Source organism: Eptatretus burgeri, chromosome 6, assembly GCF_056783735.1.
Source record: "Eptatretus burgeri isolate ZD-2024b chromosome 6, Ebu_testis_v1, whole genome shotgun sequence".
In the NCBI taxonomy this organism is placed as follows: domain Eukaryota; kingdom Metazoa; phylum Chordata; class Myxini; order Myxiniformes; family Myxinidae; genus Eptatretus; species Eptatretus burgeri.
This window is the reverse complement of record NC_140966.1, coordinates 108,936,310-108,955,208: the sequence shown is the minus strand read 5'-3', so window position 1 is coordinate 108,955,208 and position 18,899 is coordinate 108,936,310. Positions and strand designations below refer to the sequence as shown.

At 42.5% G+C, this 18,899-nt stretch overlaps 1 protein-coding gene across 3 annotated transcripts in view; it reads left to right on the top strand.

Moving 5' to 3' along the window:
• Positions 1-18,899, top strand: part of RTTN (rotatin) — a 317,466-nt gene that overhangs the window by 180,014 nt on the left and 118,553 nt on the right. For all 3 annotated transcript variants that reach the window (XM_085886669.1, XM_085886670.1, XM_085886671.1), the window contains exons 26-29: positions 3,357-3,596; positions 14,511-14,652; positions 16,594-16,730; positions 17,884-18,106. In XM_085886669.1, coding sequence (XP_085742795.1) covers positions 3,357-3,596; positions 14,511-14,652; positions 16,594-16,730; positions 17,884-18,106 — 742 coding nt within the window. The remainder of the gene's footprint in view (positions 1-3,356; positions 3,597-14,510; positions 14,653-16,593; positions 16,731-17,883; positions 18,107-18,899) is intronic.

The following is an 18,899-nucleotide window of genomic DNA, read 5'->3' as shown; positions in this document are numbered from 1 at the left end:
CAAGTAAACCACCCCAAGCCTATCCCAAGCCAATGATAGTGAACCATTCCTGTCTATCCCAAAGCGATGCACTCAACCACCCCAGGCCTGTCCCAAAATGATGATCAAGTAAACCATCCCGAGCCTGTCCCAAAATGATGATAAAGTAAACCATCCCGAGCCTGTCCCAAAATGATGATAAAGTAAACCATCCCGAGCCTGTCCTAAAATGATAATCAAGTAAACCACCCCAGGCCTGTCCCAAATGATGATCAAGTAAACCATCCCACACCTGTCCCAAAATGATGATAAAGTAAACCATCCCGAGCCTGTCCTAAAATCATAATCAAGTAAACCACCCCAGGCCTGTCCCAAATGATGATCAAGTAAACCATCCCACGCCTGTCCCAAAATGATGATCAAGTAAACCATCCCACGCCTGTCCCAAAATGATGATAAAGTAAACCATCCCGAGCCTGTCCCAAAATGATGATCAAGTAAACCACCCCAGGCCTGTCCCAAATGATGATCAAGTAAACCATCCCACGCCTCTCCCAAAATGATGATAAAGTAAACCATCCCGAGCCTGTCCCAAAATGATAATCAAGTAAACCACCCCAGGCCTGCCCAAATGATGATCAAGTAAACCATCCCACGCCTGTCCCAAAATGATGATAAAGTAAACCATCCCGAGCCTGTCCTAAAATGATAATCAAGTAAACCACCCCAGGCCTGTCCCAAATGATGATCAAGTAAACCATCCCACGCCTGTCCCAAAATGATGATAAAGTAAACCATCCCGAGCCTGTCCTAAAATCATAATCAAGTAAACCACCCCAGGCCTGTCCCAAATGATGATCAAGTAAACCATCCCACGCCTGTCCCAAAATGATGATCAAGTAAACCATCCCACGCCTGTCCCAAAATGATGATCAAGTAAACCACCCCAGGCCTGTCCCAAATGATGATCAAGTAAACCATCCCACGCCTCTCCCAAAATGATGATAAAGTAAACCATCCCGAGCCTGTCCCAAAATGATAATCAAGTAAACCACCCCAGGCCTGCCCAAATGATGATCAAGTAAACCATCCCACGCCTGTCCCAAAATGATGATCAAGTAAACCATCCCTCGCCTGTCCCAAAATGATAATAAAGTAAACCATCCCGAGCCTGTCCCAAAATGATGATCAAGTAAACCATCCCACGCCTGTCCCAAAATGATGATAAAGTAAACCATCCCGAGCCTGTCCCAAAATGATGATAAAGTAAACCATCCCGAGCCTGTCCCAAAATGATGATAAAGTAAACCATCCCACGCCTGTCCCAAAATGATGATCAAGTAAACCATCCCGAGCCTGTCCCAAAATGATGATAAAGTAAACCATCCCACGCCTGTCCCAAAATGATGATCAAGTAAACCATCCCACGCCTGTCCCAAAATGATAATCAAGTAAACTATCCCGAGCCTGTCCCAAAATGATGATCAAGTAACCCACCCCAGGCCTGTCCCAAAATGATGATCAAGTAAACCATCCCACGCCTGTCCCAAAATGATGATAAAGTAAACCATCCCGAGCCTGTCCCAAAATGATGATAAAGTAAACCATCCCACGCCTGTCCCAAAACGATGATCAAGTAAACCATCCCACGCCTGTCCCAAAATGATAATCAAGTAAACTATCCCGAGCCTGTCCCAAAATGATGATCAAGTAACCCACCCCAGGCCTGTCCCAAATGATGATCAAGTAAACCACCCCAGGCCTGTCCCAAAATGATGATAAAGTAAACCATCCCACGCCTCTCCCAAAATGATGATAAAGTAAACCATCCCGAGCCTGTCCCAAAATGATGATAAAGTAAACCATCCCGAGCCTGTCCCAAAATGATGATAAAGTAAACCATCCCGAGCCTGTCCCAAAATGATGATCAAGTAAACCATCCCGAGCCTGTCCCAAAATGATGATAAAGTAAACCATCCCGAGCCTGTCCCAAAATGATGATAAAGTAAACCATCCCGAGCCTGTCCCAAAATGATGATCAAGTAAACCATCCCGAGCCTGTCCCAAAATGATGATAAAGTAAACCATCCCGAGCCTGTCCCAAAATGATGATAAAGTAAACCATCCCACGCCTGTCCCAAAATGATGATAAAGTAAACTATCCCGAGCCTGTCCCAAAATGATAATCAAGTAAACCACCCCAGGCCTGCCCAAATGATGATCAAGTAAACCATCCCACGCCTGTCCCAAAATGATGATAAAGTAAACCATCCCGAGCCTGTCCCAAAATGATAATCAAGTAAACCACCCCAGGCCTGTCCCAAATGATGATCAAGTAAACCATCCCACGCCTCTCCCAAAATGATGATAAAGTAAACCATCCCGAGCCTGTCCCAAAATGATAATCAAGTAAACCACCCCAGGCCTGCCCAAATGATGATCAAGTAAACCATTCCACGCCTGTCCCAAAATGATAATCAAGTAAACCACCCCAGGCCTGCCCAAATGATGATCAAGTAAACCATCCCACGCCTGTCCCAAAATGATAATAAAGTAAACCATCCCGAGCCTGTCCCAAAATGATGATAAAGTAAACCATCCCGAGCCTGTCCCAAAATGGTATTCAAGTAAACCACCCCAGGCCTGTCCCAAATGATCAAGTAAACTATCCCGAGCCTGTCCCAAAATGGTGATCGAGTAAACCACCCCGAGCCTGTCCCAAGACAATGATAGAGTGAGCCATCTCTGTCTATCCTAAAGCGATGTACTAAACCATCCCGGGCCTGTCCCATCAATATCGAGTGAACTACCATAGACCTGTCCCAAAACAATATTAATTTTCCAAAAAGTTAATCCATAATTCGATGTTCATGAGGTGTGAGAAGACTTCCAATTTCTAAATGGAAAACAGTAAATTGTGTGAAGTGTGAATTGGCCTTCAAACCATCACCTGGAAGAATGACTCAACGCGAGCCTTTAATCATGACCCAAATTTGACTCTGCGGTCCAATGTTAGTAATTGTACAAAGGAAACAAAACAGCTTGTTTTATGAGTTTAAGCGTTTTTTTTCACCAAACAACAAAAAGGATGAGTTAACATGAGCAATGTGGTTGTGGCCTCGGGCCTTGTGAACAGTTGCGTGGGTTGTGTAGCTAAGTTGAGTTGGTTATCGACCCCACATGAAACATGTTTCATGTTGAGAGTTGTGCGACTTGCATTCCAAACTTATTGTTGCGACTCCTTTTATTTCACTCAATGGCAAGTCATGTGTTTTGGGGAGTTTGATGTCTATGAAGGAATAATTTGTGGTTGAATTGATTGGATCCACTAACCATCTCTTACTCCCATTCTTCCCTGATTCTAACCTCATACTCAGCCTTCCCCCTATTCTGCACCTAACCTCGGCCGATCTTCGTGCTCTGGCTGTGTGCTGTCCTTTTGCTGGGTTGCGATCCAGCCTAGACCAGTTGAGCACTGCATCTACCCACCGTGAGGCCCACGCTGTTTTGGCATCTTTGCATGTTCGTCTTCTAAGCGACCATCTACTACCCTCGCATGGCTGCAGCCCCTACACTGATGCTCTTCTGGAGCTTCCATTTATCAAGGTGTTACAAAGGTGAGTGTGGGAAGGAAAGGTTCATTGATTAGTCAGATTAGTGTACGGGTCATACAATTATCAATAAACTAATAAACTTGGGACAATACGATGAGTACAATTATGAATTAACTCAGGATAAAATGACTTGTACAATTATAAACAAGAAAAAGAGCAATCAGAGATTGCAGACCCTTGACAGGACTTCTTTTGAGTGGTGTACTTTTATTGGTTTTAGGGTAATATGGCTGCCACACCATGTGACCTATGATGTCATAATGATCATTAAAGCATGCTACATGAGTAGTCGCATCAATGGTGAAAATTTCGACTCGATCCGCCAAGCGGATGCGGAGAAAAACATGAAAGTTCTGTGCGGACAAACAAACAAACAAACAAACAAACAAACAAACGGACCCAAATGCGATCTCTCTCCTCTCTCTCTCTGTCTGTCTGTCTCTCTGTCTCCCTCTCTCTCTCTTCCTCCCTCTCTCTTCCTCCCTCTCTCTTCCTCCCTCTCTCTCTTCCTCCCTCTCTCTCTTCCTCCCTCTCTCTGTCAGTCTCTCACTCTCTCTGGAGCAAAAAAGAGAAGAAGGCATTGCTAATTGAGGTGTTAATTCCGATGATTTTAGACTCACGATGCAGAAATCAAGAAAATGACCAAATACCAAGACCTCAAGCATGAAGTGAAAAGAGCCAGGAAGCTGAAGAATGCCAAAGTTGTACCAGTGATAGTTGGAGCTCTGGGAATGATGACGAAGAACCTCAAAGAGATATTGAAAACCATCCCTGGGAATATCACGACGTCCCGGGCTCAGTGATGATCCTGAAGAGAGCCCTTGGCACAAAACTTTGAAAACAGAAAACTTCACATCTTGGTCCATGAATCGTGACCCCTTACCAGAATAAAGGTGGACACTTTGAGCCCGCCCTGGGAGAACTCCATTCCACATTCTGAAACCCGTCTTTGCAGATACCAATCAACAACAACACACACACACACACACACACACACACACACACACACCCTCACACACACGCTCACACACACACTCACACACACACCCCCACACACACACACACGAATACTTTTAGACCTGGGAGGGCTGCATTCTACTTTCTGGAACCCACATATGGAGATAACACACACACACACACACACACACACACACACACACACACACACACGAATACTTTTAGATCTGGGAGGGCTGCATTCTACTTTCTGGAACCCACATATGGAGATAACACACACACACACACACACACACACACACACACACACACACACACACACACACACACACACACACACACACACACACACACACACACACACACACACACACACACACACACACACACACACACACACACACACACACGAAGGTGGATACTTTGAGACCTGGGAGGGCTCTGTTCCACTTTTTGAGTCCCGTATATATGGAGATGAGACAACCAACGACCAATAACCAATAACACACATACCGGTGCCAAGTGCCATTGTGGTAATACAGTTTATATACATACACACATGCAAATGTACACAAGCATAAAGTAAATAAAAACAACAAACCCAAATATTTACCTTGAAACAGCATTCTTTGAAAGAGGATTTAAATTGGGTCATTAACGAAATTCAATTCAAAAATATATCAAGCCACAGAACACAAATTGTTGGCCAATACTCGATGCCTTCACAGCCAGAACAAACATGGCGAACACCTGGTTTGGATGGACCTTATTGTTTTTAAAAAAATATGTATCAGTATTGAAGTGAGAGGTGGATTACAAAAGGAGATCACACAAAAGGTTCAACAAAGCGATGTCCTGTTAAAAAAATTGCACCTTTTCAGTGGGTAAGACACCTCCCGAGGCACCCACCGCATGGCACCACGGGCCCCAATAGAGGCGGAAACGTACGTCTAATCGATGTGAGATTGAAAGCATGTGTACTTTTTACCAAAACAAACAACCAAGCAGCTTGAAGAGTGCTCGCCAAGTGGCTTAAGCACTCAAACAAGCACTCCAAAGAAACGGTTGATAAGAAACGGCTCGCTTGGCATAGGATTAGCAATCACCGAACCGTCATATTAAACATACACCTCCTGTAGATGTCCAAAATGTCAAATATGTCTGAATTGGACAAATGAACCCTTTTCTTGGAGTTGGAAGTTCAATTCTGGATGTTAAATTTTGTAATTCTACTTCGTTTCAGAGATTCTCGCGGTGATCGCACGTGCGGAAATGAAATAAAGCGACGAACGCTGACATCTCTGGGCATTTATAAGCATTGCAATGTACCCAGCGATTTGTAGCTATGATCAACAGGCATTCAATGATATGAGTGAGGAAAGTTAAAAAAAAAAAAAAAAAAACGTTATCGTTAAATCGTTGCGGCCTGTTCCAAGTTAAGGCATGGTTGAGCAGGCCAAAAAAACATGGTGGTTTCAGATCCCAGTGATGCCACTTAGGATATGCCTTAAGACCCCATAGAGTGCGAGGTCGCCGAGGATGCGCCTGATGAAGGATATAATTAATTTAGGCCGTTAATTATCTTCAAAAGGGGTGTTTTAATGAACCCAAACACACAATTTTCACGGTTGCACTTCCTTGGAGTTTTCTTTGTATGTATGCAAAGTTTCAGGCTGCGAGGTTTCATGGATTTGGAGTTATAGAGGATACACGCTGATACAACCATTGACACACTGACACACTGACTGATATACACCCACACATTGACATTGATTAGTATATATTACTTTGTTAAAGTACAACGACTGTAAACTGAAGTTAGGGATCGAACTGTCATCTAATTTTATTTTTTCATGTTCCCGGGGTCTATATACAGTTTATTTCAGGCGAGTTATATCTTTTCTGACCATATAATTAAACAATACCTTGAAAAACGTTGTGTGTAATCCTGACAATAATTCACAGACCTTGTGAATTATATGGACCACGGTGTTTGTGTGTTTGTTTGTCACGCTACTCCTACAGTTGTGAGAGGGTATAACAAGTCTTCACCATTTACAGTACAGTATTCTTGTCCCCAAGTTTTCCTATACAGTGAAGTGTTTTGAATTATAAGCACTAGTAGGTATGTTTTTGCTAAATGCACATAACCCAGTTTGTTTTTTAAATTTTTATTTTGCCCATACAGAGCTATCAGTTACCTTTTCACCACCAATAACGTGTCAGATCTCAGAAGAACTTGTTCCATGTTTGGAACAAGATCACCTGCAGTGCGGATACTTTGTTAATGTTATCCCGAGTTTATTTACAACTCAAAAAATTATCCCGTTACTGTCTCTCCCTGGGTACTATCTCCTCCAATTTTATCGGCCTGAACTATGCCCCGGCAGCAGAGTTGCTCTTTACATCACAAACTCTTTCCACCACAAATTTTCCACTGTCCCTGTACTGACCTTAAACTTCCTAACCCCAGGAGTATCTCTGGCTGCGACTTCTCCTCCGCTCCCACCTCTTGCTCATCTGTGGGTTGTACCGCCCTCTGAATAGTGACGACACTCTCTCTCTCTCTCTCTCTCTCTCTCTCTCTCTCTCTCTCTCTCTCTCTCTCTCTCTCTCTCTCTCTCTCTCTCTATCTCTCTATCTCTCTATCTCTCTATCTCTCTCTCTCTCTCTCTCTCTCTCTCTCTCTCTCTCTCTATCTCTATCTCTATCTCTATCTCTATCTCTATCTCTATCTCTATCTCTATCTCTATATCTCTATCTCTATCTCTATCTCTATCTCTATCTCTATCTCTATCTCTATCTCTATCTCTATCTCTATCTCTATCTCTATCTCTATCTCTATCTCTATCTCTATCTCTATCTCTATCTCTATCTCTATCTCTATCTCTATCTCTATCTCTATCTCTCTATCTCTATCTCTATCTCTATCTCTATCTCTATCTCTATCTCTCTATCTCTCTATCTCTCTATCTCTCTATCTCTCTATCTCTCTATCTCTCTATCTCTCTATCTCTCTATCTCTCTATCTCTCTATCTCTCTATCTCTATTACCTCTCTCGTTTTACCTCTCCCTTTTTTACCTCGCCCTTTTTTACCTCTCCCTTTTTTACCTCTCCCTTTTTTACCTCTCCCTTTTCACCTCTCCCTTTTCACCTCTCCCTTTTCACCTCTCCCTTTTCACCTCTCCCTTTTCACCTCCCCCTTTTCACCTCTCCCTTTTCACCTCCCCCTTTTCACCTCTCCCTTTTCACCTCTCCCTTTTCACCTCTCCCTTTTCACCTCTCCCTTTTCACCTCTCCCTTTTTACCTCTCCCTTTTTTACCTAACCCTTTTTTACCTCTCCCTTTTTCACCTCTCCCTTTTTCACCTCTCCCTTTTCACCTCTCTCTTTTCACCTCTCAGTGGAGGATCAATGGGGCTTCTGAGGCAGCCATTCAAATGAATGGGGGAAAAAGGGAAAAACTCTCTGAATCAAGGCCCAAAAGCCTAAAATAGGAGACTGATTTCTTCCCCTCCCGAACAAATGAATGGGGAAAACTTTCTGTCTCAAGGTCCAAAAGCCCAAAATAGGAGACTGATTTCCTCCCCTCCCATACAAATGAATGGGAAAAACTTACTGACTCAAGACCCAAAAGCCCAAAATAGGAGACTGATCTCTGCCCCATTCAGCAAATGTAAAATTGAGACTTACTGATTAAAACACTTTTTTCCTTTCATATTTTTCATTCCATTCAAAGAGTGATCCAATGAATATTTGCCCACGTTCTACTTTAGGTAATAACTTCATTTTCCTATTACATTCATCACCATCGAGTATATTCACAAAGATTACTTTGGAACTTAGTTCTTGGTTTATGTGTCTTTGTTGAGCAGAAATAAAATGATAAACTTCTCTCAATGCTCTTGTTTGACCACCTCCTGAGCCACATATCATTTTGAGATTGCAGTAAATTGTTTTCCAATTGTTCAATTGATAACCATCAAAGTTTTTAGTCCATTCAAGGATATTAATTTTTTTTCTTTACATCCTCCAACTTATTTGAAATTAAATTTATCTGCTTATTTGTTTTATCTACTTTCACCCCCGTTATTTCTTCAATAAGACTTATTTGATATTTCTCATTCTTTATGTTTCCCATTTAAATACCAAGGCTGATTACATCTCCACTCTTTGATTTGGTTATTGCTTGGTTCTATCATTTATAAATCAGTAAAAAGACGGCGGTTGCCTGTTAAAATTCCCAACCCAATATCTTAACACTCATACTTATAACCATCAGGGAAACTATTGAGTCCATTCTCTAAAATATATATTTTATCATCAAAAGCTTCTAATGCTTTCTTATTTATCTCTTCTGTATATAATTGATGTTTATAACTTCTTATTGTATTCATTTTTCTGTACTCTTCCTTCTTTAAGGTTAAACAGTTGTAATAATGTTTAAAGTTTATTGTTTCCTTGATTATATTTTTCTTTATTCCCTTTAACTTCTTATCACACCTTTCAATGTCATTATTATCAATATACATAAAAGCATAAAACTTTGATCTCAATCCTATAAACTCACTCATGACCTTCCCACCCAATTCATCTTTAAACTTACCAATAACCTTTTTATTCTTTGATGAAAACAACACATCACTTTACTTATAATTACTTGTATCATATATATCAAAATTATCAATCATATCCTCATATACATCACTTGTCTTAATTTCTAATATAAAACTATCTATATCCATAAATAACAATGACACATTATCCTTATACTTTTATTTTAAATTATTATAGTGATAGTCATATATTAATGACTTTGACAAGTCAAAAATTGATGTTCCTATATAAATAGGTTTAACCATTTCAATACACTCTTTTTTTCAAATGAATAGCACAAAAGTTCTCTGAAAACACCTCCGTTCGCTCAAAACTTGGTCTATTGATTAACTTTGAAACCTGTTTCCAAGATGTAGCAAATCTTATGTTTTGTCGATTCCTAACATTTTCCATAGTCTTTCCAAATACAGCATTATTCATTAATTTATAAAAGTCCTTCTCAAAATCTGTTTTTGCTTCTGTTCTCCTTTTTGAATTAAAATCAATATACTTCTTCAACCAATGACTGTTTAAATTTCAAAATCCAATGAATTTTCCTCACTCTCAACCCAGCAGATAAATATTGTCTCAAGTTCCTTTGATGCAAAACATATTTTTCTTCATCATTTAATGTAGTAAGTAGTTTTTCTGTACATTTACCTTTTATATTAAATGACTGTTGGTAATCACTTAACCATTCTTTTCTTGGACTTTCTTTATCAGGGGCATAAGGTAGGTCTTTATGTTTGTTATGAAGTCCTTCTGGATATTTTAAATCAACCTCAAAATAATATCCAACTTCAGCTTCATCCAATTCTTTTTGAGAGGAGATAACAATGTCAAGTAAAACTTTTTCATAATGTTTTTCTTTAACCCATTTGTTTTCCATAAGGTAAAAATTGAGACACAACCCACCCATACAAATTGTTAGCATCATAATACATCAGGTAAGAGTTGTCCTCATTCTTATTATAATCAGGAAGATATTTGTTATTTGCTTTGGCATATCTCTTGGAACATACTTGAGATATTCCTCCTCTTTTAGCCTTCTATATCATTAAAGGCATATCTATATCACTGATTAATTCCAAATTTTGTTTTGTCATTTTTAACATCGCACTCCAAGCAAACCCAGGGTTGTGTAATAGTGAACGGGGTCTAATCCATAAGAATTTTTTATTATGACAGACTGTTCTAAAAGTTTCAAACACATCAGCCAATAACAATACATCAGTTTTAAGATACAAATCATGATGTTCTCCAAGATTCTTTATATTAAACTTCTCCCAAACCCTTTCAGCTTGTGTATAATCTCTATCGGAAATATGAGTTTTATTCAACTTGCCATAGAAACTTTCCCTTGAAGGAAGTTGTGTTTCTTTAAACTTCTCAAATGAATCCATATAGTCATATGGATATATTCCCTTTTGTGATAAGAGGTCAATCTCTTCTTGATTTGAGAAATGTGATTTAAGATTCGGTAAGTTTTTAATATTTGATGCTATGTTAGATAATGTACTTGCCATAAACTTGTATGTGTCAAGAAATCTGATATGGGTTATGGGGGATGTATGAATTGTTTTTGTGAATGAGATGTATTTTTATCTGTGTTAGGAATGGCAGAAATATTTCCAGATGTCTTTGAAAGTTCATTTGTAATTGATGTCTCTCTCTCTCTCTCTCTCTCTCTCTCTCTCTCTCTCTCTCTCTCTCTCTCTCTCTCTCTCTCTCTCTCTCGCTCTCTCGCTCTCTCGCTCTCTCTCGCTCTCGCTTTTCTCTCTCTCTTTTCTTTCTCTTTTCTCTCTTTTTTCTCTCTTTTCTCTCGATCCCTCTCTCGATCTCCCTCTGTCGATCTCCCTCTGTCGATCTCCCTCTCTCGATCTCCCTCTGTCGATCTCCCTCTCTTGATCTCTCTCTCTCTCTGAGACAACATGGACAAACTTTTACCCAGTCATCCCAACTTCAGATGTGGAAATTTGAATTGTCACTATGCAACTTGGTTGGGTGATGGTACATCTCTCACCAGCCCAGCCATGCACTTCAGCAAAGGACTTCTGTGACTCCATATTGGACTTGACTCAATCTGTGACCTTTCCTACCCAGATTTCTCACAATGGCAAATCTTCTCTTCTGGACTTGATGACTAACTTTCCCACAAATGTCTCCTGCTCTTCCTCTGCTCCAGTTGGTTCATTTGATCATATGCTTGTATAAGTCAACATCTCCTGGCGATTCTCACTGAACTGCCTCAACACCAGTGAGTTTGGGTCTCCCATATCTCCCATATCTACTCCCGCTGATGTTAACTCAGCATGGTTAATTCTTCCACAGAAACCTGCTCTCTCTCTCTCTCTCTCTCTCTCTCTCTCTCTCTCTCTCTCTCTCTCTCTCTCTCTCTCTCTCTCAGTCTCTCAGTCTCTCAGTCTCTCAGTCTCTCAGTCTCTCAGTCTCTCAGTCTCTCAGTCTCTCTCTCTCAGTCTCTCTCTCTCAGTCTCTCTCTCTCAGTCTCTCTCTCTCAGTCTCTCTCTCTCAGTCTCTCTCTCTCAGTCTCTCTCTCATGCACAGATTCATCCCAATTATCCTACCTTTTTCCCCACCCATGGTACACTGAATCCTTTGGTGAAGCAAGTTTCTCTGAAACAACTTGCCTTCTCTTCCTGGAAGGCAAATCCGACCAATGGCGATCTCAGTGTTTTCCAAAAATCCTGCAACAATTGTGTGTCCATTCTCAGGAGCGCCAGAAAATAGCATCTGTCCATCCTCAAGAATGAACTTTTAAACTAGTCTCCCTTGTCTAAAACCTGGTGGCACCTTGTTAAGTCTGTCTGGAGTATGCTCCCCTTCCATTCCTTCCTTCTCTTCAAATTTCACCACAGCGCACTCCATTCATGAGAAGGCCGAATGCCTCAGTTGTGTGATTGCCTCTAAATCTTGTGTCCCCAACCCCCTCACTCTCGGTACCCATCCTTCCCTGTCGTGCCCAACTGCTCCTGTGCTCTGTGTCTTTTGCACCTGAGAAGGTGGAGAAGTTTATTCAAACCTTCAAATCTGACTCTACGACCCGACTGGACGGCATCAGCTCACGTGTCCTAAAAACCTGCTCTGCTGGTCTTCCAAATCCTGTCTCTGCCCTTTTCACCCTGTCATTTGCATTAGCTCATCTCTCATCTTCTTGGAAATCCACCACCATCACTGCACTACATAAAAAGGTGCAAAAACTGATCCCCTTAACTACAGATCCATCAGTTAACTTACAATTATCAGAAAGGTCATGGAATCCATAATCACAGTTGATGTGAAAACCTTCCTTTTCTCCATCAACCTCATCTCAGATCACCAGTTTGCTTTCAGATCTTGGACATGCTGCTTCTACTCGCCCAACAATGGTTGGATGCCCACAATGTTAGACATGAGATCATGGCCGTCTCTCTTGTCATATCTCTTGCTTTTGATGCAGTATGGCATCCTGCCTTACTCGCCAAATTCTTTGCCTATGGCATCCAAGGCCAACTCCACACATGGCTAACTGACTTCCTCTACTTTTATCACCAATGTGCTGTGTAGCACTCAATGGAATCCTTTCATCTCCCTTCCCTGTCAAGGCGAGAGTGCCCCAAGGCACTGTTCTGGGCCCAGTACTATTCCTGATCTTCATCAATGATCTATCTGTCGTTCTGGAAAATCCTCTTTATCTATTTCCTGATGACTTCACCCTCTACCGTTACATCCCCCATCCCTCTGACAGGCACGATGCAACCTCTTTCCTCTCTTCAGACCTTGAAGAAAAAATCACAAGCTGGTCAAACCCAGAATATGTATTTTGATCCTGACAAATCTCATGCTCCCGTGATCTCTCTCTCCGAAAGGACTGTCTGGTAACCCCCCCCCCCCATTCCCCCATCTACTTTCTGAACAATCGTCTTGAGGAGGTTGTCATTCAAATTCCTGGGTCTCAGTATTGGCCATGATCTTTCTTGGACAAACCACATTTCAACGTTGGCCTCCAAAGCCATCCGCCAACTGGGCAGTTTTTCTTCGTGCAAATTCCTTCCTTGGCATACCGAAGCTCCTATCCACCTCCAAGGCTTTCATTTGCAGCTTGATGGAGTACTGCTCTCCTCTCTGGGCTGGCTCCCCTGCCTCACATCTTGCTTACCTTGACACTGTGGAAACCAAGCCTTTCAAGATCATTGGAATCTTCCACGATGAGGCTGAATCTATGGGCCAATCACTTCGCCATCACAGACAGGATGGTGGTCTCTCTGTCTTCTGCCGCCTCCTTTCTGGTCTTGCACCCTCTGCTCTGTACGTGCTTTGTCCCCGCACAGGCTTCTGCAGGGTTCACACGGTCCACCATCAACCCTCTTTTGGAAAAGCTTCCTAAATCCAGAATCACTGCTCACCTCCACTCATTTGTTCCTCTTTATTCCCACCTGTGAAAGTACCTTCTATACTCTCTTCAATCTTATTCTTCCCTCCAAGTCTTCAGACAGCTGTTCATTGCCATCTCACATCATCCCCAAACCAAAACCTTGATCTTTTCTACCCTCGTTAACCCCACCCAAATCCAGTTTTTACTCCTTGGAGTTTCCTTCTCCATGCATTTGTGTTTTGCGTCCTGTTTTTGTCCATCACGTCCTGATTATGTTCAGTGTACTATTTCTTACACAAGCCTCGATTATGTACACAAAAAAACCCAACAACACCTGGGCCTGACTGGGAGATTGAGGGTTATCTTAAACATGTCTCTTCTGCCATTTCTGGGCAGATGCTCCAGCTCATGTTTCTCGAGCTTTACCTGTCCTTTTTACATCCTCACCTGTAAGCCCAACATCCTTCAAGTATCTCACCATTGTGCAAACCTCAAACTCAAACTCCACATTATGAAGCTCAATATACCAACCCTACTGTTCCACATTGTGAATGTAGTCTCATCGTGCACCCAGTGAGCCTTGAATTGAATTTATTTTTCCAGCTACCCAGTGAGCCTTGAATTGAAGTAAATGAATAATAAAAAGGTCATTATGAATGCCACATGATGACAATGTTGTGGTTTCCTGGAGATATAACTCGATGTGGAAAGGTCTGTGGGAGAAGATGATTCTGGCTTTGACTGAGACGAGACGAGTCTGGCTCACAGCTTCTCGGCCTTGCTTTTTCCTGTGATACATAGCAGCAGGCTTATACTCGTAAGCCTGGCTAACCGGGCTGACTGTGGAGTTCAGGTTTGTACTTGTACCAACGGCTAACCGCACCGACGGTGTTGTGCGTATTTGTAATGGTATGACTGGCTCACCGGACCGCCAGTGTTGTTCAGCTTTGTACTCGTATGACTGGCTAACCGGAACGACGATGTTGTTCAGGTTTGTACTGGTACGACCGGCTAACCGGGCCGACGGTGTTGTGCTAGCTGACGTGCTGCACATGTTGGCTTCCCTGATCCATGCACAAGGTGATGCCCCAGAACCTTCCTGCGTGCTGCACCTCCTCAATCTCATGGAACAGGTGAATTGGTGGGGCAGCATGTACTTGACGCTCTGTGACAAGTACCGTGCCCTCCATCTTTGAGGACAAAATACTCCCTGGAAGCACAAATGTCATGTTAAGATTGTAAACAATAACCAGATACATCACAATTTATCCCCCAAGTGTTGCTGTGATTTTATTGTTCATGCGTTGTGTAAAAATTCTGTACTTGTGAATGATTGGTATTTTTAATCACTCCACAATTTTTTGGCGTTCATCTGTTTTAGAAGGAGAGCAAACCTATAGTCCCCTCCGGTGAAACCGGTCGGAGTCCAACAAGGTAGAACTGCCAGTGAGGCAAACATCAAAGAGAGGGAAGAGGGGAGGGAACACTGAAACGAACAACTGAGATGGTTCGGTTATGAAAAGTTAATGGGGGTAAAAAAGGTCATGAGTCAGACTTGGGAATGATAAGAGATGATGGTGCATTGTTTGGTTGAAGTCCTGGAATGAAGAGTGAGACAGAACAGCCTCTTTAAGGTGGCTCTATAGATGGGAGAAGTGAGAATAAAAGAGTTGAGGTGCGCAGTCAGAATGGAATTTGGAAGTTGAACCAGGAGGGGGAACTGGAAGAACATGTGCATCCTCGAGTTTCTGGGGTGGGGGCTCAGAGGACTGAGAGAGCACAGGGAGCAATGTTGGAGAATAGATGGTAGAAAACAGAGAAACACAAACCTGCCTTCTTCTTTTTCCTCTTATTACCTCCGCCACCGAAGGTGAAGGAGGTTGTGTTTTTTTGTCTTTGTTTGTGTACAGGATATTTCAAAAAGTTGTCGACAGATTCGGATGAAATTTGGTGGACAGGTTGGGTGTGTGACAAGGACGAACTGATTAGATTTTGGTGAAGATCCGGATCCGGATCTGACTACTAGAATTTTTCAGTGATTCTTCACCATTGATCAATATAGATGAGAATAAAGAATGTGCCCAAAACACTGCCTTGAGGAGCTCCAGCCTCCACTGCGAGAGGGGAGGAGAGGGTTTCATTAATGGCAACATGTCAACTGCATGAGTGGAGGAAGTCAGAAATCTCGGAATAAAAACCTTCTATGCCACAGACAGAGAGCTTGCCAAGCAGAGCAGGATGCGAGACTGTGTAGAATACCTGAGATATGTCCAGGGAGACGGTCCTGACCTAATGATTGAGGGACTCCAACCATTGCTGAGAGAGGAGCAGAAGCATGTCATGAATGAGTAACCGGGGCGGAATCCCAACTGATGGTTGCAGATCAGATTGTTTAAAAACACGAAAGACTTGACATTGGAAGCAATGATGGATTCAATGACCTTGCTTGTAATTGAAAGCAAACTCACTGGCCGAGAGTTGGTAGGTTCTGTTGTAGCACCGTTATTGTGGTTGAGAGTGATGAAACAGAAGACCAATAAGGAACCCAAAGAAGTAAAGAGCAAAGTTGGAGTCATCTGGAGGAACCTGGGTAGGATTCGGGTTTCAGCCGCTACTGCTGAACCCTCAAACCCATCCAGGCACTGCCAAGTGAGCATTACAGAAAAAAATTCTCCAATAATTCACTTCTCCTTGGAGAGATAGACAATGAAAGAGAGGAATAGAGAGTAATGGAGATGAAAAAAAAGCAAGAATTAGAATGAATAAAGAGAATTGTGAATATTTTTTTTTTCTTTTCGATTTGCTGATTTCCATGTTGAGGGATGGTGGGCAAAGGAGAACAGACTGAATATGGCATATAGAGGGGACAGAGCAGGATTTGAGAACATGGGCACTTATGCCTTCTGGGCCTGTTGTGAAATCAGGGGCAAGGCCATGCAATGGTAACGACTCATCTCCACCCACCACCTTCCCTTACCCCTTACATCTTCCCCCCTCCTTTGAACCCCCTTTCTCACACTCTCATTGTATGTGTGACATTATATTATTTTTCACTGTGCACTTATTTCCTCAAGGATTGCTGTCCTTTACTCGATCTACTGTGCGGATCCCAACGAGGTGGTGTAGAGGAGTCCGTGAGCCTGGTTCTTCATCGCGCCGTGCTCGAGTTGTACGGAGTCCTCTTGGATAGCATCACCAGCACAAGCCACCGGTACGTTATTTTTTTTTTCCCCACATGAGCGCAAATGAAAACAAAATGGTGACTTGTGCTTTTCTCAAGCTCCTTGTTAACGGGCTCCTTTTGCTTTGCTTTGTTTCGGTTTTGTTTAAAGACTTCTGTGTGCTCGAGGCATGTTATTGGTTGTTTTCGTGTGAGAAGTTTCAGTAATTTATCAGTCTAAATGTACGAAGGATGTGTAAATTTAATTTACGTTTTTCCCCAATCCTCACAAAATGAACTGTGTATGTTTCTGGTTTGTGATCCCTCAAAAATAAATATGTTTGAGCATCAAATCTACTGGTGTGACGTCATCATGTGCTGCACAGCATGATGGGACCACCTCGTGTACGTTTAGTGTGAAATCAAATCAAACTTGATTGTGTGAAAGAAAATTGAATTTAAATTCCCACGTCTACCCCCCCCCATCCCCTTCAAACCCCAACCTGGCACAGGATGTGGGGGTTATATTGATCATATCGGAGTTAAATCGGCAAACCCCACCCCTGACCACGATCCGGATGTTATATTTGTCATATCAGAGGGTTAAATCGGCAAACCCCATCCCCTCCAGACCCCACCCCAACACAGGATCTGCGGATTACATCTATCATATCAGAGGATTAAATCGGCAAACCCCACCGTCTCTAAATCCCACCCCGACACAGGATCTGGGGGTCATATCTATGGTATCAGAGTTAAATCGGCAAACCCCACCCCAGAACATGATCCGAGGGTTACATCTCTCATGAGAGAGGGTTAAATCAGCAAACCCCACCCACTCCAAACCTCACCCCGACATGGAATCCGAGGGTTATATTTATAATTTCAGAGTTAAATCTGCCAACCTTTGGAATTATACTCCATTCCATAATCCAGTTTAAATGATAAAAGACTTCAATATCACATTTTTTTCACAGCTAATCATAACTCACAAAGGTGAGGTGAGACATGGCAACCTCCAGACCTGGGAATTTGCTGAAAGTTTAATTTACTGCTTCGCGATTCATTAAAAAAAAATTATGATTGAAGGTGAACATGATACGATCAAACCTCGTAATTCTCATTTTGTTAACCGATAGTTAAGTTTTACTTTGAGGGAAGATGGTTGACTCGTACAGAAGACAACTCTGTGACTATCGTGCAGGGAGTGCTCGTTGGCATTGAGACCTGTACGAGGAAAGCTGGTGGACACTCTACTGGAACGGCTCCGTGAGGCCGAGTCCCAGAGCTTCTACGACCTACCGTCACTCGAAGCCATCTTGCTAGCTCTGGTCCACGCCGCGGCCGTGCCGGGCTGGAGCGTCCACTCGGCTCGTTTCGCATTGCCCCAGGACCTGCACCTCGGCCTCCTCTCCGCCCTTCAGGAGGCAAGTCACCACAGGATCCACTTTTCTTGGAGATAAGATTTGTGTAGCTGTTTCCTATTTTCACTTTAATTTGAGAATGCATAACTTCATCATTTTATTCATTTATTTATTTGAAGTATAGGTGTCACGTTTCAAGAAAGAGCAGAACAACAGGTGGCAATGGTTCCAGAGACAAAATGGGGCAAAGCTTAAACAGTGGGACAACAACAAAGCGATGCGCACTGCCTCACAAGGAGAGAAATTGCAGTAGAAGGTTGAGAACAGGGTCTCCGCATGTTTAGTAACGCTTATGAGTGCAAAAGGAAGGCATCATGAGATGACAGACTGCAGAAGACTCGAAATGCTAAAGGAGAGAGTTCAAGATGACGGACTTATGAAAACTGTTCCAAAAGTGAGAAAAGAGAGGTATGAAAGAATGCAGGTGAACGTTGAGTTCACCTTTGGGTAGGGTACCAAGGAAAGGGTTTCTTCATTTCTCGTTGATTATGAACTATCTGGAGAGGCAGGGGCTTCGCAGATCGATGAGAGGACATGAGTAACAAGGTCAAAATAGAGCCGCCAAACTAAAGTGCAAAGCCACAAGCCTGCCTATGGTCAGTAAAAAGCAGACCCTGAGTCTCACCTTCCTGATGTGAGTCCATTGATGTTGGGGGTGTCAGATTGCACGGGGTCAAAGGGGAAATATGGGAAACCGTTTCACCAATGGGGAGTCATATTTCTTGACACTTGAGATGAAAGCCTTGTACACCATGATAAGCTGAGGACTGCAGAGGAATGGCAAGACCCTGTGAAT